This window comes from Saccopteryx leptura, chromosome 5, assembly GCF_036850995.1.
Source record: "Saccopteryx leptura isolate mSacLep1 chromosome 5, mSacLep1_pri_phased_curated, whole genome shotgun sequence".
In the NCBI taxonomy this organism is placed as follows: domain Eukaryota; kingdom Metazoa; phylum Chordata; class Mammalia; order Chiroptera; family Emballonuridae; genus Saccopteryx; species Saccopteryx leptura.
In genome coordinates, this window is record NC_089507.1 from 51,308,787 (window position 1) to 51,335,647 (window position 26,861).

At 40.1% G+C, this 26,861-nt stretch overlaps 1 protein-coding gene and 1 pseudogene across 1 annotated transcript in view; both read right to left on the bottom strand.

The window, feature by feature from the left end:
- LOC136406166 (UDP-glucuronosyltransferase 2B31-like) overlaps positions 1-7,170 on the bottom strand; it is a 40,473-nt gene extending 33,303 nt beyond the window's left edge. The window contains exon 1 of the mRNA XM_066386029.1: positions 6,392-7,170. Within this exon, the coding sequence (XP_066242126.1) occupies positions 6,392-7,112 (721 nt within the window). The 5' untranslated portion in view covers positions 7,113-7,170. The remainder of the gene's footprint in view (positions 1-6,391) is intronic.
- Positions 7,171-17,386: 10,216 nt separating this feature from the next.
- LOC136406170 (UDP-glucuronosyltransferase 2B31-like) overlaps positions 17,387-26,861 on the bottom strand; it is a 35,024-nt pseudogene continuing 25,549 nt past the window's right edge.

Below are 26,861 nucleotides of genomic sequence, written 5' to 3' on the forward strand. Positions count from 1 at the left end.
TTTTGTTGATATGGTGTATTACGTTAACCGTTTTGCGTATGTTGAACCATCCTTGAGATTCTGGGATGAATCCCACTTGATCATGATGTATTATTTTTTTAATATGTTGTTGTATTCGGTTTGCCAGTATTTTGTTTAGAATTTTAGCATCTGTATTCATTAGAGATATTGGTCTATAGTTTTCTTTCTTTGTGCCATCCTTGCCAGGTTTTGGTATGAGGGTTATGTTGGCCTCATAAAATGTGTTCGGAAGTATTGCTTCTTCTTCAATTTTTTGGAAGACTTTGAGTAGAATAGGAACCAAGTCTTCTTTGAATGTTTGATAGAATTCACTAGTATAACCGTCTGGGCCTGGACTTTTATTTTTGGGGAGGTTTTTAATAGTTTTTTCTATTTCCTCCCTGCTGATTGGTCTGTTTAGGCTTTCTGCTTCTTCATGGCTCAGTCTAGGAAGGTTGTATTGTTCTAGGAATTTATCCATTTCTTCTAGATTGTTGTATTTGGTGGCATATAATTTTTCATAGTATTCTACAATAATTCTTTGTATATCTATGATGTCTGTGGTGATCTCTCCTCTTTCATTTTGGATTTTATTTATTTGAGTCCTGTGCTTTTTTCCTTGGTGAGTCTTGCCAAGGGTTTGTCAATTTTGTTGACCTTTTCAAAGAACCAGCTCCTTGTTTTATTGATTTTTTCTATAGTTTTTCTGTTCTCTATTTCATTTATTTCTGCTCTGATTTTTATTATCTCCTTTCTTCGGCTGGTTTTGGGTTGTCTTTGTTCTTCTTTTTCTAGTTCCTTAAGGTGTGAAGTTAAGTGGTTTACTTGGGCTCTCTCTTGTTTGTTCATATAGGCCTGAAGTGATATGAACTTTCCTCTTATTACTGCTTTTGCTGCATCCCAGAGATTCTGATATGTCGTATTTTCATTTTCATTTGTCTGTATGTATCTTTTGATCTCTGCGCTTATTTCTTCTTTGACCCATTCATTTTTTAGAAGTATGTTGTTTAGTTTCCACATTTTTGTGGGTTTTTCCCCCTCTTTTTTGCAGTTGAATTCTAGTTTCAAGGCTTTATGATCAGAAAATATGCTTGGTACGATTTCAATTTTTCTAAATTTGCTGATATTGTCTTTGTGGCCCAACATATGGTCAATTCTTGAGAATGTTCCATGTACACTAGAGAAAAATGTATACTCTGTCGCTTCGGGATGAAGTGTCCTGTAGATGTCTATCATATCCAGGTGTTCTAGTATTTCGTTCAAGTCCACTATATCTTTATTGATTCTCTGTTTGGATGACCGATCTAGAGCCGTCAGTGGAGTATTGAGGTCTCCAAGTATGATTGTATTTTTGTTAGTTTTTGTTTTAAGGTCAATAAGTAGCTGTCTTATATATTTTGGTGCTCCTTGGTTTGGTGCATATATATTAAGGATTGTTATGTCTTCTTGATTCAGTGTCCCCTTAATCATTATGAAGTGACCATTTTTGTCTCTGAGTACTTTTGCTATCTTGTAGTCAGCATTATCAGATATGAGTATTGCTACACCTGCTTTTTTTTGGGTGTTGTTTGCTTGGAGTATTGTTTTCCAGCCTTTCACTTTGAATTTGTTTTTATCCTTGTTGCTTAGATGTGTTTCTTGTAGGCAGCATATAGTTGGATTTTCTTTTTTAATCCATTCTGCTACTCTGTGTCTTTTTATTGGTAAGTTTAATCCATTTACATTTAGTGTAATTATTGACACTTGTGGGTTCCCTACTGCCATTTTATAAATTGCTTTCTGTTAGTTTTGTATCTAGTTTGATTCTTCTCTTTTGTTTTTCTATCATTTGTTTCTGTTTGTTTGTGTTCCATACTTCTTTCCTCTGTTGCTACCTTTTTTAAGTCATGTGTTTTTGTGGTGGTTTTTTCTAGGGTGGTTACCATTAAGTAATGAAAAGGGTACCTACCATATTCATTGTAGTACCCTATCTTATAAGTATTTCTGCACTTCATCGTCCTTTGCTACTGTTAATCTCCATTCTCTCCCCCCCTTTTTTTTTTCCTTTGTTGTCACAGTTTAAGTTTGGTTTTATTGTGTTCTTGGTGGAGCTGTTACTTGTGGTGTTGTTTTCTTTTGTTCTTTGAATCTGGTTGGAAAACCCCCTTTAGTATTTCCTGGAGTGGGGGCTTTTTCGTGATAAATTCTCTCATGTTTTCTGTATTTGTGAATGTTTTTATATCTCCTTCTTACTTGAAGGATAGCTTTGATGGGTATAGTATTCTTGGCTGAAAGTTCCTCTCTTTCAGGGCTTTAAATATTGGGGTCCACTCTCTTCTAGCTTGTAGAGTTTCTGCTGAGAAATCTGATGATAATCTAATAGGCCTTCCTTTATATGTTGTACTCTTCTTTTCCCTGGCTGCCTTGAGAATTTTTTCTTTGTCATTGGTTTGTGTCATCTTTATTATGATGTGCCTTGGAGTGGGTTTGTTGGGGTTAAGAAAACTCGGTGTTCTGTTTGCTTCTTGAATTTGAGGCTTTAGTTCTTTCCACAGGCTTGGGAAGTTCTCGTCTATTATTTGTTTGAGTATATTCTCCATTCCATTTTCTTTCTCTTCTCCCTCTGATATACCTATTATTCTTATGTTATTCTTTCTGATGGAGTCAGATAATTCCTGTAGGGCTTTCTCGTTTTTTATTATTTTTGAGTCTCTTTCTTCTTCTCTCTGTTGTGCCTCAAGTTGTTTGTCTTCTATTTCACTAATCCTATCTTCAATCTGGGTTGTTCTGCTAGCTAAGCTTGTTACCTCGTTTTTCAGTTCGTGAATTGAGTTTTTCATTTCTGTTTGATTTGTTTTTATAGTTTCAATTTCCTTGGTAATATATTCTTTGTGTTCATTGAGTTGTTTTCTGATCTCCCTATATTGCCTTTCTGTGTTTTCTTGTATATCTCTGAGTATTTTTAAGATTTCTATTTTAAATTCTCTGTCATTTAGCTCCAAGGCTTCCAATATGTTAAGTCTTTTCTCCATAGATTTTTCCACATCTATTTGTGTTACCTCTCTTTTTTTTGTATCCATAATATTCGATTTCCTCTTTCTTATTGGCATCTGAGGGTGGTCTTGTTGATAGCACTAATTAGAATTAATAAAGAGTAAAAAGTAAAAAACAAACAAACAAAAAAAACAAAAAAAAACAACAAAAAAAACCCAAAAAAAAAACAACAACAAAAAAAAACAAAAAAAAAAACAAAGGGTAAAACACCCCACAAAAAAAAGCAGTAAGAATTTATTATTTCCCCCTTTTTCTTTTCTTTGTTCTCCTTCCCTCCTCTCCCCTCCTCAGGGAAATATCGTGCCTATAATGGAGGGCCTGGTTTGCGGTGAAGAGTTCAAGGGGGCAAAAAATAAAAAAATAAATAAAAAATAAAAAAAATAAAAAAAAAATAAAAAAAAGGAAGAAAATCTTAAACAAGCATAAGTTGATCTGCCTGAGGGTGACGGTCAACCAAGAGATATAATGAGAGGGACAAGAGGGAACCAGAAAAAAGGACAAAAAAAGGAATAATCAAGAAGAAAAAATAAAAATAATAAGTAAAAATACGTTGTATTAAGTGGAGCAAAGACCAAATACAATGGAGACCTTGGGTTGGGAGGACCCAAAATGCCACAAAAACAAACCAACCAGAAAAAAACAAAAACAAAACCGAAAAAGAAAAATAGAGCCAAAAAAAACCTTGAGTCCCAAATTAACTAATTTGTTCGTGATTGAGGATTAAATGGGAGGAAAGTAAAATGAGAAAAGAAAAAACGAATAGAAAGGAAAAAATAAGAAAAAGAGAAAAACGAAGGAAGAAATAAAAAAGGAAGAGAAAAAGACAAAATAAGGCAAAAAAAAACAAAAGAGGAGAGAGTGAGAATTAAGTGTCCTGGAGTATAACCCCAAAGGAGGGTGAGGATGAAGAAGAGAAATAAAATGTAACACTTATGGGTAGTGTAGTTCAAGAAAAGGGAAGCATAAGATGGGCAGAGAATAGAAGGACTGAGGTGGAGGAAATAAAGGCAATAAGATAGAAGGAACAAACAACAACAACAACAACAAAAACAAACAAACAAACAAAAAAACCAACAAACAGTGGAACAAGCTGCAAAGTCTGTGGATTTTTCCTGATTTTGAGATGTCAACCTCTTCCTCCTTCTCCTCTCTCCCTCTTCCCGGTCGGCGACTCTGCACCCCAGGCCCTGCCCCTGCGCCACACCCAGGCAGGGACTTGCAGTTGATGGGGTTCTATGGCAATGTCACACAATTGGCTTTAGTCTTGTTGGTAGTCAAGGCCTGCCGGCGTCTGCAGGGTCTAACAACGAGAGAGTTCGCCTTCGTGGATTCTCTCTCCCAGTCCCCCCCTCCCGAACCAGCAGCCTGGCGATCCAGCCACAAGGCTGCCACTGCTTCTGCCTGGGGAGTAAGAGACTCAAAGAGCTGGGAAATCCCCACTCTATCCCCACTCAGTGCAAGGCTCTGGGAAGGGCTCTGACAGTCAGGGCCTCCAGTGTAATCAGGCGGGGGTGGGAGTCAATTGTTGTCAAGGTGATTGTTCAGCGCCTAGCATTCCGTTGGACCTCTCAACCCAGGCTTTCCACTCTTTGTAGCCTGTTTTGGCCGGTAAGAAGAGGCACTAGTCTCTGCTTGCGACTAGTGTGGTATAGATCTTATTATCTGCCAAGTCCTTCTTATTAGCGTTTATCCCTGAATATGGAGGCTCTATCAATCAGAAGTTGCCCCCGCCCCTTTAGCGAGAGGCACCAAAAAATATCACGCCTCTTGTCTTGGGTCGGTGAACTGAGAGAGATCTTATCAATTAGAACCGAGGGTGCGCAGATTTCACGGGTTAAGTTAATTTTAGTAATTGGGTCGCAGCTGTGCTCCCGAAGGTATTTCAGGCTGCCTGCGCGCGCCCTTCCCCCAACGCTTGATTGTTAGCTTGAATGGCTGGGTGAGGTGCCCCGCCCACGGAGAGAATCTCCCAAGTAGGGAATACCGCCCTGGGGCCTCTCCCGCTCCCTGTGCGCGGGCCGCTGGGAACGTTAGCGGTGCTCGGTCTGCAATGCTCGGTCTGCAACCAGACCGGGAGCGCGCCAGCGGCTGCTTGCCGCTCGCCCTGCAACCGACCCGGGCGCTGCTTGCGGAGGCTGGCGGCGGCAGCTGGCGGCGGCGGCGGCGGCGGCGGTGGCCGGCGGCGGCTTCCGAGTGCGGGATGACTTACCACAGGCGCACTTTCTCGCGGCTTGAATGAACGTCCCTGCGGTAGCTTCCTCCACACCCTCGTCTCTCAGATTCGAGTGATAACAGTCCTTTTGCTTTCAGTTTGCTCCGAAGATAAATTTTCCTGTTTCTAGTTGATAAATTTGTTGTGATTTTGGGGAGATCTGTCGGACGCGCTGCTCACGGCGCCATTTCCGTGACGTCACTCTTTTTTAAAATTTTTAAATTTTATTTATTCATTTTAGAGAGGAGAGGGAGAGAGAGGGAGAGAGAGATAAAGGAGAGACAGAGAGAGAAGGGGGGGAGGAGCTGGAAGCATCAACTCCCATATGTGCCTTGACCAGGCAAGCCCAGGGTTTTGAACTGGCTACCTCAGCATTTCCAGGTCGACGCTTTATCCACTGCACCACCACAGGTCAGGCTACCAATGCATTTTAAAAGAATTATTTGAATTCCTCAATTAATTAATTCCTCTATAACTCTGGAAACACTATCTGTAGAATATTTAGTATAGTTACTACAATTTAGCTAACTATTTCCTTGATTTTAGATTTCTCATAAACTGAGTCTTTGAGAGTGTGGTTTAATTCCTGGTATTGCATTTGGTTCATGTTATGAGCTTAATAATACTTGTGCATTAATAAAAAATGTGGTAAGACAGCTAGAATATTTTCAAAAAGTATGTATATAGGTATGCTCTTCTAAATTATGGCTCATATTGTCTTTAATAAAGGGAGAGTTTTCACTTACTTTCATGTTCACTGTCAACAAAATTTTTCAGTTTTTAAACAGATGATTTGTGAGCATTTTGTGAAAGGGAGTGAAACCATTAGAAACCTCAAATTTTAGGTTCCTAAGTGTGGCATAGGGCCACTCTACCTTTCTATTGTGAAACATTCCTTCAGATAATATGGCAAAACGTTCCGTTTTTAAATCACACTAAGCTACATGAGATGAAACAGTTCCTCAATGACCCTATAATTTAAGCATTTCCATAATATCTGTGAAAATGAGAGATAATTTTATAATTTTATTTTATCATTTTACTCATAAAAAACAAATTCTTTTGACTTTGTATTTATGCAAACTCACCTTCCAAGGTACTAGAAACATTAGGATTTTATGCTGCCAAGTAAAAAAAATGACTTACCTAGTACTTCACTGTAGAACTGATCCCACTTCTTCTGATTAAATGATTCAAACAAGAAGTCAAAATAAAGGACATACATCATATTTTTTACCCTCTCCATGAATGTCATTCGATCACTTAATTCTGACATGATAATGGGTATGTAAGAAGGAAAGAATGGAAGTCCTCCACTGTGCCTTTCAGAGGTGTAAGCAGCAGTGCCACGGAGACTGTACACCAAAGGTATGTCAAGTAGCTCAGCCAGCAGCTCCCCACAGGGTCCAATGGCATCTGCAAGAATGACATCAAACCTTGATTCTTGTAGTTTTGTCATAAGTTTCTTGTTCAAAACTGCATCTTTACACAGCTTTTGAATGCAATCAGAATATTCCTGTAAGAGTTTTTGCATTACGGGAAAGTAAATCCAAACTGTTTCCTTTGGCAGATCTGTCCACATAGAGATCATCTGCATGAAAATACCCTCAAAATTATCTTTTGTTAAAGATGTAGGATAAATCTCAAATTTAATGGCAGATGGTTTTTTGGGATCAACAAGAATTGAAGCTGATGATGTCAGAACGGTCACTTCATGGCCTCTCTGGACGAGTTCTTCCAGGATTATCTTCATATTGATCCAATGGCTGTATTCTGTGGGCCACACCAGCACCTTTCCACAACACGCAGGGCTAATGAAACAGCTCAGCTGTAGCAGCAGCAGAACTGAAATCCACTTCATAGACATCTTGATAGATCAAATACTTCTTTTCAAATAGATTTGTCCTCTGGTACAGTTCATGTTCATCTGAAAGTAGAAATCAAACAGAAAGTTAAAATATAACCCCTATATCTCAAAGTAATACATTTTATGGCAAGCGAAATAATCATATGATAAGTGACCTCTTTTTTTTATACACAGTTTGTAATGTCTATACTGTGCTATTATCCAGGTAAGAGTCAACTTTTAATAGCCCTGTGTGGTATAATGTATTAGAGATGAGTGTGAGAACTATAGGATGGGAGGGTGACTGTCTATAATCTCTTTTTGTGAAGAAAAAGAAATAAAGCTTTTCTATATATAGCTGACAAAGGATTACCTGGATAATGTTTCAAAAGTTTTTATCAGTTAAATAAAACTTTTTGAACATGTAATTTATATAGCATTCAATTGATGAATTTCAAATGTTAAATGCAATAGTTCATAGTATGTTCACAGAATTGGGCTACCTCCATGATGATTATGTGAAGAGCATTTTTACTGCAGAAGTGAAATCTTTGTACTTTTCATGGAACTCCTTAATCTTTTACTCCCCATATCAGTCTAATCATTAATGTCACGTGTTTCTTAACTAAACAGAGGATTTTCTGAAAATGGAATAATGTAATATGTGGATTTCTGTGATTTGCGACTTTCATTTAGCATAGTATTTTAAAAATTTATATATATTGTAGTATTGAGGAGGGAGCAAGCCTCCCCTCTGCTTTGAGAGGAGAGAAACCAAAAGAATACAAGGGAAAGGATTCAGCAAGGATAACTGAGTCATTCAGTTATAAATTAACTGCATTCCATAGTTCTCTAAATAGGTGCTGAGAGCCACTTGCAACACAAAGCAAGAAAAGCAGGATCTGTATATAGATCCAAAATGTGATATGGAAACCCCTTCCCCATTGCTGACCCCACCTAAATTCTCCCTCTCCTTTTCTTGAGTCCTGGGATGTCTTAAACCAGTGGTAGTCAACTGGGTCCCTACCGCCCACTAGTGGCATTCCAGCTTTCATGGTGGGCGGTAGCAGAGCAACCAAAGTATAAATAAAAAGATAGATTTAACTATAGTAAGTTGTTTTATAAAGATTTATTCTGCCAAACTTAGAGAAAATCTGACATAAAGTACTTGGTAAGTAATTATTATTATATGCTTTAACTTGCTGTAACTCTGCTTTATAAATTTTATAAAGTAAAGTTACTTCCCTACTTTATAAATCACCATTACTGTGGAACCGGTGGGCGGTTAGAAAATTTTCCTACTAACAGATATACAAAAGTGGGTGGTAGGTATAAAAAAAGTTGACTACCCCTGCCTTAAACAAAAGAATCACAAACCCATTGCTTGGATACTGTATATATAACCTGTAAGAAAATCTAATTCTGGGATCCCTTGCTTTCGTGCTACTTATTCCATGTGTTCCACCATCTATTAACAGATTCTCCTTTCTCTATTAATCAAGTTGTCCGAGTGTCTCCTCCATTGGTGTTGCTTCCTGCAACAGACTACTGGTTGGGAAGTGAGGAGGAATGACGCCCGCATTTGGTGGACTTTGGGTACCCCATTGGGGAACCTTCAAACTGCCTCCAAACTTCCCACTGAGTGTACACCAGGGGTTTCCTTGTGTTGATGACTCACAGGAAAGAAGGGGAAACACCATCTGCTGGTCACAGCAAGGATCAGACAACAGAGGAGGAATGAGAAAATGAGCGTGAATCAGAACCACTGTAAGGCCTACTGGGCACCAAGTATCTAGCTGAGGTTCTGCCCCACAGGGAAGAAAGGAGGCCTGATCATCCTCCAGAGTAGTGATTGACCACCCTCCACAGGTTAGGAGTGATGACTAATCACTCTCCACAACACAGGTTAGGACTGGTGACTCATCACCCTCTACAGGTTGTGGGAAGTTGTATGAAAGAGAGTGAATGAGACAAACAGTGGGAGAGGGTTTTGACCCTCTCTCACAGGGCTGAAGTGAGTGTTGTGTCCTGAACTATGGTTCTGTAGGGCATCTTGTATAGCTAAGAAGCAGAATTGTATGCTGATGGTTTATGTCAGCCTGCCATAAGCCAAGAGGGTCTGCTAACTCCGCAAGGAGAGTGGCTAGTGATGGACGAAGCAAATGGTGTCCCCTCCAAGTTTCCTCTACCTAATGCCCCAGCCCTTCTTGTGGCATGACTGGTGTTTCTCTGGGAGGAATGGGAGGTTCACAGGGAAAACCTACTACCCAGGTCACGATGATCAAGAACTTTAAGAAAGGGTCCTCAGGGGATTACAGAGTTACTATGTCCCCAGGGAAATTGAGGACCTTGTGTAAACTAGAATGACAACTTTTAGGGTGGGGTAGCCAGCAGAAGGGAGCCTGGATAGGTCCCTTGTGCAGAAAGTGTGGTGGGTAGGTACTAGAGATACTGGCCACCCTGACCAGTTTCCCTACATGGACACTGGGTTCACACTGGTATTGCACCTTTCTCCTTGGCTAAAATGTCAGGCTTCCGTTGTGTTGATAGCAAAGACAGGGAAGAATTTCCCCAAACCCAGAGAGTCACTGCTGCCGCTATTTTCAGAAAGCTTAACACCTAGTGATCCAGAAGAAACAAACACTTTGGCTCCCCCACCTAATGTACTGGCAAGGCTTTACTCTTCCATACCTGGCTCCCCATCTACCCTAGACACTGCTACTGACTCATCACCAGATCTATCAAGTCCCAGCATAAACTTGCCTTCACTGAAGGTGGCCCGCACTGCTCCAGCAGAACCAGGTCCAGGCTCTCCTCCCCTAACTGGGAGGTTGCACTCAAAGACAGTGGCCAGAGTGCAGATGCCTCTGAGAGAAGAGTGGAACACAGTGATAAACAAACAGGGGTGCATGGTAGAATGGCAGGTGCTGGTGTACCAACCTTTTACCACCACTGACCTCCTTAATTGGAAGCACCACACTCCTTCTTATATAGAAAAGCCTCAGGCCTTAATAGACCCACAATCCCACATGGTAGAATTGCCATCAATTGCTCTTTGTTCAACATGGAGGAAAGATGGCAAATAATACAGGTGATGACTAAATGGCTAGAGGTGTACATTTCTAAGGAATATGAGAATCCCCAGAAATATGTGAGCATCCAGATGCCAGGAGAGGATCCTAAATGGAATCCACATGTAGAGGAAGGCCTGACATGGCTCAGGAAATGCAGAGAGGCTCTCCTCCAAGGCCTCTGTAAGGGAAGCCAGAGGCCATTAATATCAACAAATGGCAGAAACTTTGCAAAGGAATGACAAAAGTCTGGGTGACTTTTACAAGGGGTTATGAGAGACCTATAGGATTTATACCCCCCTTTGATCCAGAAAGTCCAGAAAACCTAAGAATGCTTAATATGGCCTTTGTCAGCCAGAGTGCAGGAGATATAAAAAGAAAGCTTCAGAAATTAGCAGGTTTAGTTGGGGTGAACATTTTTCACTCCTGGAAGTAGCCAATAAGGTCTGTCAACAGAGAAGTTGCAAGCAGGCATGAGGATGAGTGCCAAGTGAAGAATAAGGCTGAGCTCATAGCTGCTGCCCTTCAGCACAAGGGCAAAGAAAAGCCTCCCTCATTTGAAAATAAAAAGAAGACAGGCAAGAGAAAGAAAGGTCAGGCAGGAGCCCCTTGTGGCATGATCAGTGTGCCATTTTCCAGGGAACTGGTCATTGGACAAATGAATGTCCCAACTGAGGCAAGGAGGAGGCGTGCTTGCCACCTGCTTCCAAAGGGTGGCACACTGTTCAATGTAACTGGGGAATCCCTCTTGGACTGAGGGTAACCGGACTCAGAGGCCACCAATGAGTCTATAGTCTGTATCATAGTAGGAGGCCAACAGATGGACTTCCTGTTTAATTCAGGGGCTGAACACTTGGTGGTGAACTGGCCATTAGAGCCACTCTCCACATATAGAGTGGACATTGTAGAAGCCACAGGAAAACAGGCAGAACAGGCATTCTGCCACCCCATCAATGTAATATAGGACGTTATGAAGTTATGAAGTTTTTGTACATGTCTGACTGTCCAGTGCCTTTGTTTGGACATGATCTGCTAAGTTAAAAAAGGGCTACAATATATTTTCTTTCTGGCAATGGCTGGCTAGGCTAGCAGGTGCCTAAGCCTAGGCTAGTTCAAACTCTAACCATCCCCAGAGAGGAGGAATAAATTATTTTTGCTACTGTCTCTGGGAAGCTGCCCAGAGACTGGCCCCAAAATGGTCTGGACTATGGGCTGAGGATAATTCTTCCAGGCTGGCAATAAACCAAGTGCCAGTGCAGATAGAGTTGAAGCCTGAGGCACTGCCTGTCATTCAGAAACAATAATACCCAATTCCTAGAGAAGGCTTGGAAGGAATCGGGTTCATTTACAAAGGCTCAAGGAGCACAGCATTATTATGCCTGGAATACTCCTTTGCTTCCTGTCAGAAAATTAGGAACCAGTGATTATCAGCCAATACAAGCCTTGAGAGTCATTACTGAGGCAGCAGTGACTCTTCACCTGACAGTACCAAAACCTTACACTATCCTAAGCCTCTTTTCTGCCTGAGTCTCCTGCTTCACTTGCTTAGACTTGAAAGATGCCTTCTTCAGTATAAGACTGGCTCTTGAAACCCAGGAACTGTTTTCTTTCCAATTCAAGGACCTGTCTACTGGGGCAAAGGTGCAGTACACCTGGACTAGGCTCCCACAAGGGTTCAAAAACTCCCCCACCATCTAGGGGAGGGCCTTGCTCAGGACCTCCAGTAGTTTCCTGCACAGAACATTGGACGTGTCCTCCTTTAGTGTGTGGATGATCTGTTGCTGGGTCACGAGACTCCAAGGATGTGCTTGAGGAACCGAAAAGCTTGTAGGTCATCTAGAGAAAGAATAGATACAAGGTCTTGAAGAGGAAGGTGCAAATCTGCCAAAGGCAAGTAAAATACTTGAGATTTAATCTCCAGCAGGGGGAGAAGAAGCTAGAAGTGGAACAAAATGGGTTATTCATAGTGTCCCGGTCCCCACCATGAGGAGACAAGTTAGAGAGTTCCTGGGTGTAGTAGAATTATGCTGTTTATGTATCTCCAACTTTGTAGTACTGGCCAAACCCCTCTGTGAAATTACAAAGAGGAGAGAAAAAAAAAACCCCATAGAGTAGGGGCTGGAAAGGGACTGTGCTTTTAAGACTCTTAAAAAGCTGTTAGGTGGCAAGATGGCAATGGAGGAGGTGGACTACCAACTCCCACCTCCCAGAACTAAAGTGAATTACAAGCTAATTTTAAGAACCATCATCTGGAAAAAGCAACTTTGGACTAAACTAAGAGGACCCTTTAACCAAGGAACACTGAAGAAGCCACACTGAGATGGTAGGAAAAGCAGAAATGTGTAGAGGGTTGCCCAGCTCCCGGGAGCAAACAGCAACCCAGAGGGACTCCCATGGTGGGAAGTGAGTATAGAGGAAAGGTGAGGGTCTTGGGCCGCAGGAACAAAGCCCCAGCCTGCAGCCCCAGAGCCTAGAAGAAGCGTATGGACAGTGTCTAGCTACAAAACAAGTCAGGATACTGTTTGTGAGCGAGAGACAGATTTCTCAGACCCAAGATTCTTCTTAAAGTGACCACACAGAAAACTTCTTTCATAACCTCTACCTGGGACTCTGGGGGATGGGGAGAGTTGAGAGGACCGAGTAGCAGGAAGAGAGTTTAATCTAGAAGACACAGGGAGAAACATTTTGAGAGACAGCCACCCTAACCCCTGGTACGAGTCACTTCCCAAATCTGAAGTAAATATTTTCCCTGGAACCAGCAATATCAGCAAAGGGAAGCAGGACACCAGCCAAACAAATTCCTCTGCTGTACTTAGAGCAGAGTCACTTAGAAGGAGGAAGTCTTCAGAGATACAGTACTGAGTGCTGAGGTTTGAGCAACAGCGCCTCACCCACATTGCTGAGGGCTTGCTGGAGCGTGGGCAGCGGTCCCATCAGCGGGGGTGGAAGCCAGGCCAGCCATGACTGAGTCCTGGCGTGTGCTAAGTCTCACCCGGCAAAGATGGAAGGGGCCCACAAAAGCGATCCAATCCAGGTGCGAGTCAGGTAAACAAGAGTGGTCCTGCTTGCAGTGCCACCCACAGGGGAAAGGTGAAAGCTGGGGAACTAAAGAGACCCGTGGCTGAACTCTGGCATGCCGTCCTGCCAGGCACGCAGATCCTGGGCAAGCAGCCAGCGTGCAAGTGCAGCTCCACTCACAGGGGTGGGGTGAAGACCTGGGAAAAAGCAGACATGGGTGTGCATATCTACCTGCGGTGCAGAGGCTTACGACCCCAGTGCAGTGTGCAGCTCCACTTACGAGGGTGGGGTAAAGACCGAGACCTGTGTAGGCTTGTGGATCAGGCACGTGAACACAGCCCCTCCTGTGGAAACCGCAATGACTACTGCAGTAAGCTGGTGCCAGCAACGCCCATGCGGGAACACACAAGGCAGTGCCAGAGGGGGTGGCGGGCTGCAGACAGATTACACCTAGAAAACATAGAGGCCACACCCATTGGACTCCAGTGGCTGCACCCTTCTTATACACAGACAGAATAGGAAGGCAGAGAAATGTAACCCAAATGAATCAAGAGAAATTCCCAGAAAAGGACTTGAATGAGTCAGATATAATCAAATTATCATATGCAGAGTTTAAAATAATGATTGTTAGGATGGTCAAATAGCTTAGAACAACAATAGATGGTCATTACAGACACCTAAATAAAGACATAGCAAATACAAAAAAGGGCATTGAAATAATAAAAAAGAATCAGTCAGAAATGACAAATACAGTATCAAAAATGAAGACCTCAATGGAAAGAATTAAAAGCAAGTTGGATGAAGCTGAGGATCGAATCAGCAAGTTAGAAGTTAAGGTAAACAAAGGCACAGAAGTAGAGAGCAAAATGAGAAGGGACTCAAAAAGTCTGAGGAAACTCTTAAGAGAGCTCTGTGACAACATAAAAAGAAATAACATCTGCATCATAGGGGTTCCTGAAGAAGAAGAGAAAGAACAAGGTATAGAGGCTATGTTCAATCCAATCATAACTGAAAAGTTTCCTAAATTGTTGTAGAAAAAACTCACACAAGTTCAAAAAGCACAGAGAATTCCATTAAAGAGAAACCCAAAGAAATCTACAACAAGACACATCATAATTAAAACACCAAAGCTAAGAGATAAAGAGACAATATTAAAAGCTGCTAGAGAAAAAAAGGCTATCACCTACAAAGGAGCCCCCGTAATGATGACATCTGACTTCTCAACAGAAACACTTGAGGCCAGAAGGGAATGGCAAAAAAATATTCAAAGTACTGCCCTATGATAGTATGTTTCAAAATCCACTGACTGTCATCAGAGATCTAGGGGGCTGTGGCATTAGGCAAAGCTTCAGTGGAAACCAGTTCCTTGGCTTCCTTCCCATGGCCATTGATCCCTTACTAGGTTACCTCTGCACACATAGCAAGAGGTGTTATTTAGGGAATAAGCTATACTTTCTGATAGCCTGAGGAACAAGTCTTTACTAGATTGGGGTGGTGGGTTCAGGAGCTTAGTTGTTTCTTCATATAAAGACGTATACTTGGAAGGCTCGGGCTCAGTGGTTATACACCTGGCTTTGGATGACAACCTGACCGTAGGGGTGTAGGCAAGCTCCATTAATACCAAGGGTTAATATCTCATCATTCTTCCAGTGGGGGTCTAGAGGATTGATTATAACTAGCTCTAAGGGATTGCACCCATGGGTGGTGCAGTTTGACAGGGCTGTTCATTTCTCAGGTATACTGTCCTTTTCTTGGAGCTATCTTTATCCCAGGTTGACTATAAGACACATGATAATTGTGAACAAATGGTTTCCCAGGTGAAACTTTATAAGCATATATATTTTTCTTCTACCCTGTAACTTCTTTCCCAGCTAAGAGGTCCACAAGTCCTTCCCTCTGCCCATGGCACCTGGCTCATGGCTGCCTATGCATCAAACTTTAGTGTAAATTGACTGGGGTTTTCTTTAACTTTGGTCTGGGCTATTGTTGGTACTATTCATTTTCCCCATCCTCCTGCTGCTACTTTTATTTCAAATACTATTGTGGTAGGATTCTTAGGATTATAACAGACATAAGGCTGGTTATTCCCTGGGTCACACATTGAATATTGAGTCTGAGTTCCCATACACTCATAGAAGCTATAGGAAAGCAAGGTGGTGGAGACCTTTTAACCTTCTTTGATAATATGGATACATAGTCCACAGTCCTTTTCCCTAGTTCCCCTCCCTCCCCAAAGTCCAATTATAAGGAGCCCCATGATGAAGTTCCTCAAGCTTCAGCCATGCATGGCCCAGCCAGCTTCTGGTTTATGGCTGGATCAGGGCATGTTGTCTTTCTCAGGGTCAACTTACAAGGGTTGGTGGGGTCTGCTTCTGCTGTCTACAAGTGTGTCTCTGCAGGGGCCACAGGCTTCAGCTGGCTATGGTGAATCTAGGCAGGTATGCCTTCTACCTTGGCAGCAGTAGGAGTGGTTGGAATCACTGTGTAGGGTCCTTTCCACCTGGGTCTGAGGGGAGCTGGATTCCAATCCTTGACACATACCTGGTCTCCTGAGGAAAAAGAATGGACAGGGGCAAACAAACTGATCAGAGACCTATCTAGTATCCACTTGGATATGGTACAGGCTACTTTGCCTAAAGCCTCTAATTGCCTGTGCATTTCTTCTTCCTAGTTCTCGGTGGGTCCCTGGCTAACTACATAATATTGGGGGAGGCCTATTGTATGATATTTCATAAAGTGAGGAGTACCCAGTGTTTTTGGATGGGGTACACTGAATTTTGAACAGAATCACAGGTAAAGCTTGTACCCATTTAAGACCTGTTTCCTGACAAAACTTGCTGAGCCCTAACTTTAAAGCTCTAATCATGTGTTCCACCTTTCCGGAACTTTGAGGTTTGTATACCTCGTGAAGTTTCCTTGTGGTGTTCAGGGCTTGAGCATTCTCTTGCACTACTTTAGCCAAAAGGCAAGACTGTTGTTAGAGCCTATCCAAAGCGGCAGTCCAAATCTTGGAATAACTTCTCTGAGCAACGTCCTGGTTACTTCTCTAGCCTTTTCAGTCTGAGTGGAGTAGGCTTCTAACCATCCTAAATAGATGCTTACTAGCACCAGCAGGTACTGGTAGCCCTGGATTTTGAGCATCTCAATGAAGTCTACCTGTGCATCTTCAAAGAAGGCTGCCTGTAGGACTGGATACAGGGGGGCACTGAAGGTCCTTGTTTTGTGTTGTTCTGGCAGCAAATTGGTCAGTGCAGGCTGACCTTCTCGGCTAAGGTTACTAGGAGAGGGATGTAGAAATACCTTTCTAGAAGGTTTTTAGCTCTTTTTTGTCCCATATGGGTGGCAGTGTGTAAAGCCTGGACTACTGCTGGTTCCAATAGGTGGGAGAGAACAACTCTACTATCTGGCAGTTGCATCCAGCCATCTTTCAATTCTTTTGTTCCTTCTTTTTTCAATCAACAATTTTCTCCCTCACAATATTTGGGTGTAAGATCTAGGGCTCATGGGATGAGAAAGGCCTTGTGGTATCCTTGTGGTAGGGCAGAGTGGAAGTTCTCTTTGCCTCTGCATCTGCTCTCATGTTTTCTTAGGCTTCTGTTGTTCTTCCCCTCTGTGTCTATGGCAGTGGGCCACTGCTACTTGTTTCAGCTTCCAGACTGCTTCTAGAAGCTGGAAAATTTCTCCTGGGTATTTGAGGTCCTTGTCCCTGGGTGTCAGGAGCCTTCTTTCCTTGTATATTGCCCTATGGACTTCCAGAGTAAGAAGGCAAAGTGGGAACCGGTATAAATGTTTGCTCTTTTGCCTTCACTGAACTCTAGGGCCCGAGTCAAGGCAATCAATTAAAATACTAATGGAATACTTCAAAGATATAGAACACATATTGCAAAAATTTATATGGATTCAAAAGAAAAAACATGAACCAAAAATTTTTGGTATAACTTTTGATTCAGAATAATGAAATTCAATATTTAGCCATATAATTTTTAATTATTTTATTTTTCCCAAGTTTTTTTTTTCATTGTCATCAATATATTTATCTCTTAGAGAGATAGTTAACACAATGAAAACAAATTTTGATCTGAGAAGCTAAATTGTGAAAAGTCATTTTGTGAAGGAGGCAGGGCCTTTGTATCACACTTCATTTTGCTGAAATAATTGGAATGGGCCCCGTCTATGAGGCACATCAGCTTCAGGCCTCAGAAACAGCTACTCTCTTTTTTGCTTCTTTCTGGTTTTAGAAAATTTATGACAATAAAACAGGCAACGTTCTGTGATAAAAAAATATAGCAGTTGCTACACAGGCCAGCAGGAACTCAATCACATCCAAAGAGTGGTACTGGACCCAGGTGAGGTCTAGGGAGGCTGGCCGCAGGTGTTTGGCTTCTTTGTGGCACATGACAAACTCGATTCAGAAGATGGCCTGATCTAGAGACTTCACTGGCTGGTCATGGTGAATTCTTGATAATTTTATAGCATTCTCTTTATAGCTAAGGAGAAACACAGAGATGCCAATAATGAAAGGGAGTTATGGTCTTTCCCTAAGTGAGTCATTCCCATGAACATTTTTTGAAATGTCATACTTATGTTTCAAATAAATGTCATAGAATTGGAGAAGTATATTTTTATTTGGGTATTCATAGATGAATACCATTTAAATTGGAATTTTTTTTTTTGAGAAAGAAAGAGAGATGGACAGGGACCGACAGGAAGGGAGAGAAAAGAGAAGTTTCAACTCATAGTTGAGGCACCTTAGCTGTTCATTGAGTGCTGTCTATATGTGCCTTGACTGGCTCCAGCTTAGCGAGTGACCCTTGCTAAAGTCAGCAATCTTTGATTCAAGCCAGCCACCTTGGACTTCAAGGCAGCGATCATGGTGTCATGTCTAGGATCCTACACTAAAGCCAGTGATCCTGCACTCAAGCTGATGAGCCTGTGCTCAATCTGGTAACTTCAAGGTTTCAAACTTGGGTCCTCAGCATCCCAAACCAACACTTTATAGCTTGTACCACTGCCTGGTCAGGATAAATTGGAATTTCCTGATGACAAATATTTTACAAAGTGACAATGGAAGATAAGGTGGGGAAGCTACAGCATTTTAGTGGAGGAAATGATAGGAACCATTCTAAGGGCTGTGAGTGTGAATCATAAAGGGGCTACACAGCAGACATGACAGTGTCAAGGGGCCACATAATAAACCTATCAAGCTCAGTGACCCAAAGTAATCACACAGGACAATCTGATCATAAATTTCTAACTGGGCAGGTCCTGGTGAGTTCTCTTATCCCAGGCCTATAGCTGCCTTAGTAAAAGGTTGATCTGTACCCTAAATGGACCTGTCCACTGTTCTTATGCATCTAGGATAACATACCTCTGAAATACCAGACTACTTTCTGGAGGCAGGACCGCAAGCACCAAGCACAATGATCACAAACCTCTCTTACTACCCACATGCCAGCTGTATTTACTATAAATATTCATTGTTAACCATTCTGTACCTACCAATGTAAAAAATGATTATCTCTCCATTTTATTTATTTATTTATTTATTTATTTATTTATTTATTTATTTATTTATTTAATTTTTTTTTTTTTTCTGAAGCTGGAAACGGGGAGAGACAGTCAGACAGACCCCCGCATGCGCCCCACCGTCATCCACCCGGCACGCCCACCAGGGGCGACGCTCTGCCCACCGGGGGGCGATGCTCTGCCCCTCTGGGGCGTCGCTCTACCGCGACCAGAGTCACTCCAGCACCTGGGGCAGAGGCCAAGGAGCCATCCCCCAGAGCCCGGGCCATCTTTGCTCCAATGGAGCCTTGGCTGCGGGAGGGGAAGAGAGAGACAGAGAGGAAGGGGGGGGGTGGAGAAGCAAATGGGCGCTTCTCCTATGTGCCCTGGCCGGGAATCGAACCCGGGTCCCCCGCACGCCAGGCCGACGCTCTACCGCTGAGCCAATCGGCCAGGGCCTCCATTTTATTTTTATTCAATTCTAGATATTCTGCCTTTCACTTCCACTTTGCTTTTTCTCACCTCCTTAGTTTAGCACTAATGGATTTCATGTAACTTCTTATGTTTTTTTCTTTTTTCCTAAATGCATAAATTGCTTTTGCCCTGAGCATGTTTACATTAATATTGATCTTGATCTTGGACAGATTCAGTTATTGGCTCAAATAAACTTTTTAAAAAAAGTATTTATATATTTTCAGTGAGAGGAGGGGACATAGTGAGATGAACTCCCACATATACCCTGACTGGGATCTACCTGGCCAACCCCATCTGGTGCCAATGTCTGAATCAACTGAGCTATCTTTAGTGCCCTAAACCAATGCTCAAACCAGTCAAACCTCTGACTGCAAAAGGGAAAGAGAAGGAAAAGGGTGAGAGAGAGGAGGAGAGAAGCAGATGGTTGCTTCTCCTGTGTGCCCAGACTAGGAATTGAACCCAGGACTACCACATGCCATGCCAACACTCTACCACTGAGTCAAACGGCCAGGGCCAATAATATTGTTTTTAAACAAATAAGTTTATGACATTTTTATTTTCAATATTTTAATCTGGCTTCTCAATTTATTGAGAATAAATTCCAATTAATTTTTTGGCCTACAAGATCCTGTCTGACATCATTCTTGCTAAAAGACCATGATTCAAAACCTAGATTTAATGCCTGATTTATTAGAAAATTCAACTTCTCCCAGAAATATAATCTCAATCAACCAGTCTTGAATTTTCTGATCAATAAAAATAAAGTAATGTGTCACTTGGGCCTCCTCCATCTTCCCTGGAAAGAAGAGGCAATCTGTATGATAAAACCCTTGACATTTCTTTGCTGAAAAAAAAAATGCTGCCCTGGCCGGTTGGCTCAGTAGTAGAGCGTCGGCCTGGCATGCAGGAGTCCCAGGTTCGATTCCCGGCCAGGGCACACAGGAGAAGCGCCCATCTGCTTCTCCACCCCTCCCCCTCTCCTTCCTCTCTGTCTCTCTCTTCCCTTCCCGCAGCCAAGGTTCCATTGGAGTAAAGTTTGCCCGGGAGCTGAGGATGGCTCTGTGGCCTCTGCCTCAGGAGCTAAAATGGCTCTGATTGCGGCAGAGCGACACCCCAGATGGGCAGAGCATCGCCCCCTGGTGGGCATGCATGCTAGGTGGATCCCGGTCGGGCACATGTGGGAGTCTGTCTGACTGCCTCCCTGTTTCCAGCTTCAGAAAAATACACACACACACAAAAAAAAAAAAAAAAAAGAAGAAGAAGAAAGAAAGAAAAAAAAAAGAAAAAAATGACTGTGTTTACAAAATATCTTTTTTTTTTTTTTGCTAATAACTCCCCCTGCCACAACCTTCTTTCTATACAAACCTTCCATTTTGTACAGTCCCTCTGAGTGCCCTTGTAGTTGCTAATGGCATATTGCCCAATTCATGAATTGCTTAATATAGCCAATGATTTCTTCAAATTTACTTAACTGAATTTTACATTCTGACAGTGGACAGATCCTGGCAACCTCCTCTCCTATGACTTTGTCCTAGGCACACTCTGTTGTATGCACTTTGTATTGTGGCTATTTTTTCACTGAAGCTGCCAAGTGTGTTTCTTCATCAGTCCCTTTGTGCTCTGTCCTCTGTCCCTCCCGTGGAGCAGTTTTCCTTGAGACACAGCAAGGCTGCTTTCAACTTCTGAGGGAGGCCTTGATGTCAATGTCATGGCTCAGAAAAGCTTTTCCTGGCCACAGTTATAGGGCCCATAGGCATTGTTTCCATGTTTTTGATTTATTTTCACTATTTCATTCCAAGGTTTCTAAATACATGTGCATTGATTTATTTCAAATCCACTTGTTTATGACTTAAGTGAAGCTGTTTTAATCTATTTGTATATGACAAAGACAAAAAAAGGTGCTTTGATGTAAGTCCTTACAGCAAGTCATTCTGCATCTGGTATTTGTTCCTAAGCAGAATTCCCCAACAACCACCCTGTGGGCTTATTGGTAAGAAGATATGGAGAAACAACTATGGCAAGAAAACATTTAGACTATAAAATGCTGAGAGTTTGTGGAGACTATCTGAGAGTTTTGGTTTGGGCTGGGTGACTCTTCACTAACCTAAATGCTCTCCAGACACATCGGACTTTCCTTCCTCTCTTGGTGACACATGTTTCTTAGAAAGTGGTGATAAACCTGCAAGCAGCCAGCCTCCAATGCTGGTCCCTTGCAACCTGCTCTAGCAGCTGGGGACTGTTACTCTTGTGTTGGCAGCTAGAAATCAGCCCTTAGTTGGTCATTAATTCTTTATTAAATTTGAACTTGATTCCTTACTCTCCCCTTGCCTGGAACTATAGTGTGATTCACCAGTCATTCCTTTGGTACAAGTTATTTCTTTCTTCAGCATATTAAAAAATATTATCCTGTATACTATTTACTTGTGAATTTATTTTAATTTCCACATGACCCTGTCCTTTATGAATTCCCAGCAAAGACAGATATCAGTCTTTGAACATAACTTGCTGCCCCCTCAAAACAAAACAAAACACAGCACAACAAAACAATAGCTTATAGAGTATACCCTTAATTTCACTGTGAAAAATATAAAACAAATGCACATATCTGAAGTAAACAGCTCAAAATTTCATAATTATTTAGTAAATAACAGTGAACTAAATTAGTACTACTACCTCAATGCTGGTAAAATCCCACAAGCTAGTATAAGTTCTTCATTGTTTTTTACCTTTCCACTAATCCCTTTTATTTAAATTCCTTTGTCAAATTGACTACTATCATTACTTTTAACATTATAGATTAGTTTTTATTATTTATAATTTGGAATCTTATAGCAATGCTTATTTTTGTCTTTTTTTAAATTTGAAATTAAATTTAACAGGATGACATTGATTAATAGGATGACATTGATTAATAACAGTACATAGGTTTCAGGTGAACGTCTCTATAACATTTGAACGGTTGATTGCATTGTGTACCCATCAGCCAAAATCAAATCGTTTTCTGTCACTGTATACTTTTCTCTCTTTATTCCCCTTCTCCCTTCCCCCTCCCTTAGGGTAACAATTTTACTTTTATCTATGTCCATAAATCTTACTTTTATATCCCACAAATGTGGGATATATGTTTGTCCCTCTTTACTCTCTCCGCCTCTGCATCCTTCTCTCTGGTAACCATTTTTGAGTTTTCTATAGCAGTTTCTGGCAAATTCTATTTCTGAATCATATCTAATATGTGAGGTAGCACAGATTATTGCTTCATAATGTTCAATGCCTATTTGGATTGCTAATATTTTTTAGACATTTCTACTAATGCTGATATAATATTTTTGTAGATGTCTTTTGAATTACATGTTTATATATTTGTTGTATATATACCTAGAAGAGAAATTTCCAAGAACATACATGTATGATTATGACTTCAGCATTGACTCTGAGTTAATTTCTAAAATTTAGAATTTTTTTATTTTATTTTTTTAGTTTAACTTTCCTTTTGTTTGTAATTGAATTCTAATCTGGTTGGACATATACTCTGAATGATTTGAAAATTTTGTATATTGAGTCTTGGTTTTGTCCCATCATGTGTATTCAGTTCTATTATTATTCCTTTGCAGTGAAAAAAAAAATGTTCTCCATTGCTGTAAAATGCATTGCATTTTAAAATTGTGGTTCAAATTTTTTATGTATTTATTTTGTCATCTTTTTATATTATAGAAAAAAATCTCTAGAAACATCATATTATGATTAAAGACTTGCATTTTTTTTTTACAGGGACAGAGAGAGAGTCAGAGAGAGGGATAGACAGGGACAGACAGACAGGAACGAAGTGAGATGAGAAGCATCAATCATCAGTTTTTTGTTGCAACACCTTAGTGGTTCATTGATTGCTTTCTCTTATGTGCTTTGACCGCGGGCCTTTAGCAGACTGAGTAACCCCTTGCTTGAGCCAGTAACCATGGGTTCAAGCTGGTGAACTTTTATTTATTTATTTATTTTTTTGCTCAAGCCAGATGAGCCTGCACTCACGCTGGCAACCTCAGGGTCGCAAACCTGGGTCTTCCTCATACCAAATCGACACTCTATCCACTGCACCACTGCCTGGTCAGGCAAAGACTTGCATTTTGGTGTTTCTTCTTGTCTACTTTTATTCCATATTTTCTTAAATTATTTATTTATTGATTTTGACAACAGTGGGAGAGAGAGAGAGAGAAAGAAATAGGAACATCAATGTGTCCTGTATGTACCCTGACCAGGGATCAAACTGCAACCTTTGCACTTTGAAAGTGCTCTAACCAACAGTTATTCAACAGGGCTTATTTTACTTCTTTCATTGAGTATTTATTTGTAAGGGTTTACAATTAAAATTCATATTTTTGAAAGATTAATAATTTTCGCATTATAAATTTCTTATCTTTATTTTTAGTAGTACTTCTGGTTGACAGTGTCTAATAAATAGTATAGGTGAATTTTTTATATTCACTGTTCAAATAGATCTTTTTTTTTGCCTTTTTGCAATCTTCTTATGCACCTCTGAATAGTATATATAGTTTATTTTTAGAAACCACTCTGATATTATTTGTGTTTAAATGATTTAGTCTGTTAGGTATGCTATAACTACTGAAATTTTTACATATGATCACACAAAATTATAAATAGCAATATTCACATAGCTAAACTTGGAACCAGTTAAAATGTCCACAAACTAATAATTGGATAAATTAAATGTGTTATATTTAGATCATAGAATATTATTTAGCATTGCAGAGCTACAACAAGGTTGAAACCGCATAACATTTGGCTGTGTGAAAGAAGCCAGTTCCAAATAACCATGTATTACAGCTAGTGTTCGACTTACAACCACGATTGGTTCTGACAGACCAGTCATAACACAATTTGGTCGTAAGTTGAATAGGCTATATGTACAGTACTGTGAAATTATGTTAAAACAATCTTTAAGTCATCTTTTATCATAATTTTCTTTCATTATTGTTATATATCATAATTTTCTTTGTTCATTTTATGTCATCTGTATTATCTCTACACCATTTTGTTTCTTATTTTTATATTTGGCAGGTTTAAGTAAAACACTACATTACCAGTACGACTGGTTTAATATTTGCAAAGACAATTTCCTCTTGATAGACATCTTGGGAGGAGTTTGATGAAAAATATCCAAGACACAAAACACAAATTGCTGTACCGAGTCTGGGATAACAGTTGAAATGGTGCACATGGAGATGGTAGTGCTGCTGGAAGCTGGTCCACACTGTCGTATGCCTAGCTGGGCAACGCTTGCTCTGCCAGATGCGGAGCAGTCATGGCTAGCGATTGTGGTCGTAAAGTCGAATGGTCATAAGTTGCATAGGTCATAAGTCGATCAATATGTGTATATGATTCTGTTATTATGAAATGTCCCAAAGATATAATCTATATAGACTGAAAGTTGATTAGTGGTGTCTTGGGAGAAGCTAATGAGTGACTTCTAAGGCATTTTACATGTTTTTTTGAGGATAATGAAAATATCTTAAATTTATGTTATGGTGATAATTTCATAGCTCTGTAAATAAGCTATATACTTTTGACTGTTATTATTTTAACAGGTGAATATTTTGGTATATAAAGAAAATCTCATAAAATCTGTTAAAATGATTATAATAGAAAAGTTTTTTGTATAAGAGATCTATAGTTTCAGGAATTTTAGGTATAGAATTAAAGAAATTTATGATTATTTTCTAGTTCATCATTCTTTTTTCTATATACTCTATAATGTTTTTAAAATTCTGTCATTACAATTATCTATATAACATTATATAATTGGAGGAGAAAACTGTAGTATCAGTTGGTTACCTATTAAATATATGCTGTTAAAGTACAACTTTAAAATTAATGTGTGGCCAGAAATGAAAGTTGTTTTAAGATGTGTTAAATCATATAAATAATGTCAAAATTCATGCCTGAAAAGCAGGAAAGAATTAGGAGAGTGATAGGCACCACTGAGAAAGAACTTATCGAAAAACACTATCTATTAAGAAATATGTGGTACTAACGAAGGTTCATTAATGACTGTCTTCAATCATTGAGCAATTTTGTGCTTGAAATAGTGTTGAAGTCCAACCTGATATCTGCTCCTTTGGTCTTCATGTGAGCAATGTTATCAGGTTGATCTGCAAACATGGGAATGCCCACCATAGGGATTCCATGGTAGATTGCCTCATAGATGCCATTGGTTCCACCATGAGTGATAAAGGCTTTAGTTTTTGGATAACCTAGAATTGGGTGAATTTCAGCAAATCACAAAATATAAGTCTTGATATAAAATGAGAGTTGGATAATAAAGGCAACGAGAGAGACAATGTATTTAGTAGCAGATTATTTAGATTGTATTAATAGTCTGCTGGAGAGATAGTGAAGGTTTATATGGAAGATTGGTGTGTTTCTTGTCACTTGGAAATGAATATGAGTTGGCAGTGGATAAATTGAAAGAAATATTCTGGGTAAAAAAAATTGTATGCAATAATAAAACTTGTGGGTCATGTTAGGATATATTCTTTTAATTAAATAGTGAAGTCGCTGAGTCTGACATGTCAGGTGTCATGGCAGCAGGCAATGTGATGGAGATGGCACAGGAATCAGAGAAAGGAAAAACTACATATAATGAACATGTTATTACTTCAGAAAAATATTTTGAATTTTTTTTCAATGGAAAGTACAGAATTATGAGTAATAAAAGAGCTAGTAATTTGCAAAAGCACCTGTACACCCTTACAGTAGGTTAAATGATTGATGTAAGGAAAGAATTAGGAGAGTGATAATTGAAGACATGTTGAGTTATTATTTTCTATGAGAGGTAATTATACATAAAATAAAGATACTTTGCTTGTGGCCATAAGGAATGTGGCAGTGTAAAATAAAATGCCAAATATTATATCTTATCCTTTACCCCTAGGACTGTGAAATACAGATAGGAGGCTTAATTTTTGTTGTTGAGATTTTCAATAAGAAATTTTAATACATTTCTTTCCCAGTGAAGTGGTTATCACTCTGGTCAAATTGACGCTGACTTATGTGTCTTCCAGAGTCTTACCAAGAAGGTCATTCTGGGGGATCCATTTATAGAGCAGAGTATTTGGCCCTAAGGTGTCTGGTTTTTTGCCATCATATCTCCGTATCACCAGTTAGGGTAAAAAAGTAACATACTTTATGAGTCAAACTACAGAGTTCCAGCATGCCAGAAATCTAAATAGATTAGGAGACATCTAGCTAAACCACTTAGTTATTACGGATAAGGAAATGAGGACAAGACATATAGAGAATGAGAACCAATAAAACACTGGTGTAAGAGACATATATACATGTATTATATGTACTTATTTTTATATTCTATAGGTATGAATGCAATTATGATGTTTCACACTTAGAAATTACACTAATGAGATTATACTGAGCAATTCAAGCATATAAAAATGTTTAGGTAGATAGATAATTGTATTAGAAAACTGGCAAATTACTAATAATTGGCACATTTATTTTGTTATCATTATTTATTATACGAGCTTTCATCTTCCAGTTTTAATGTTCACCAGATTATTTCTTTTTGAAAGATGAGGAAGTGGTTTACTTGTATTCACCAGTTTTAGAAGTTATTTTATTATAGTTTTACATCTTTTCTACAATATTGATGCAATCAGCACTTTGGAAGAATTAA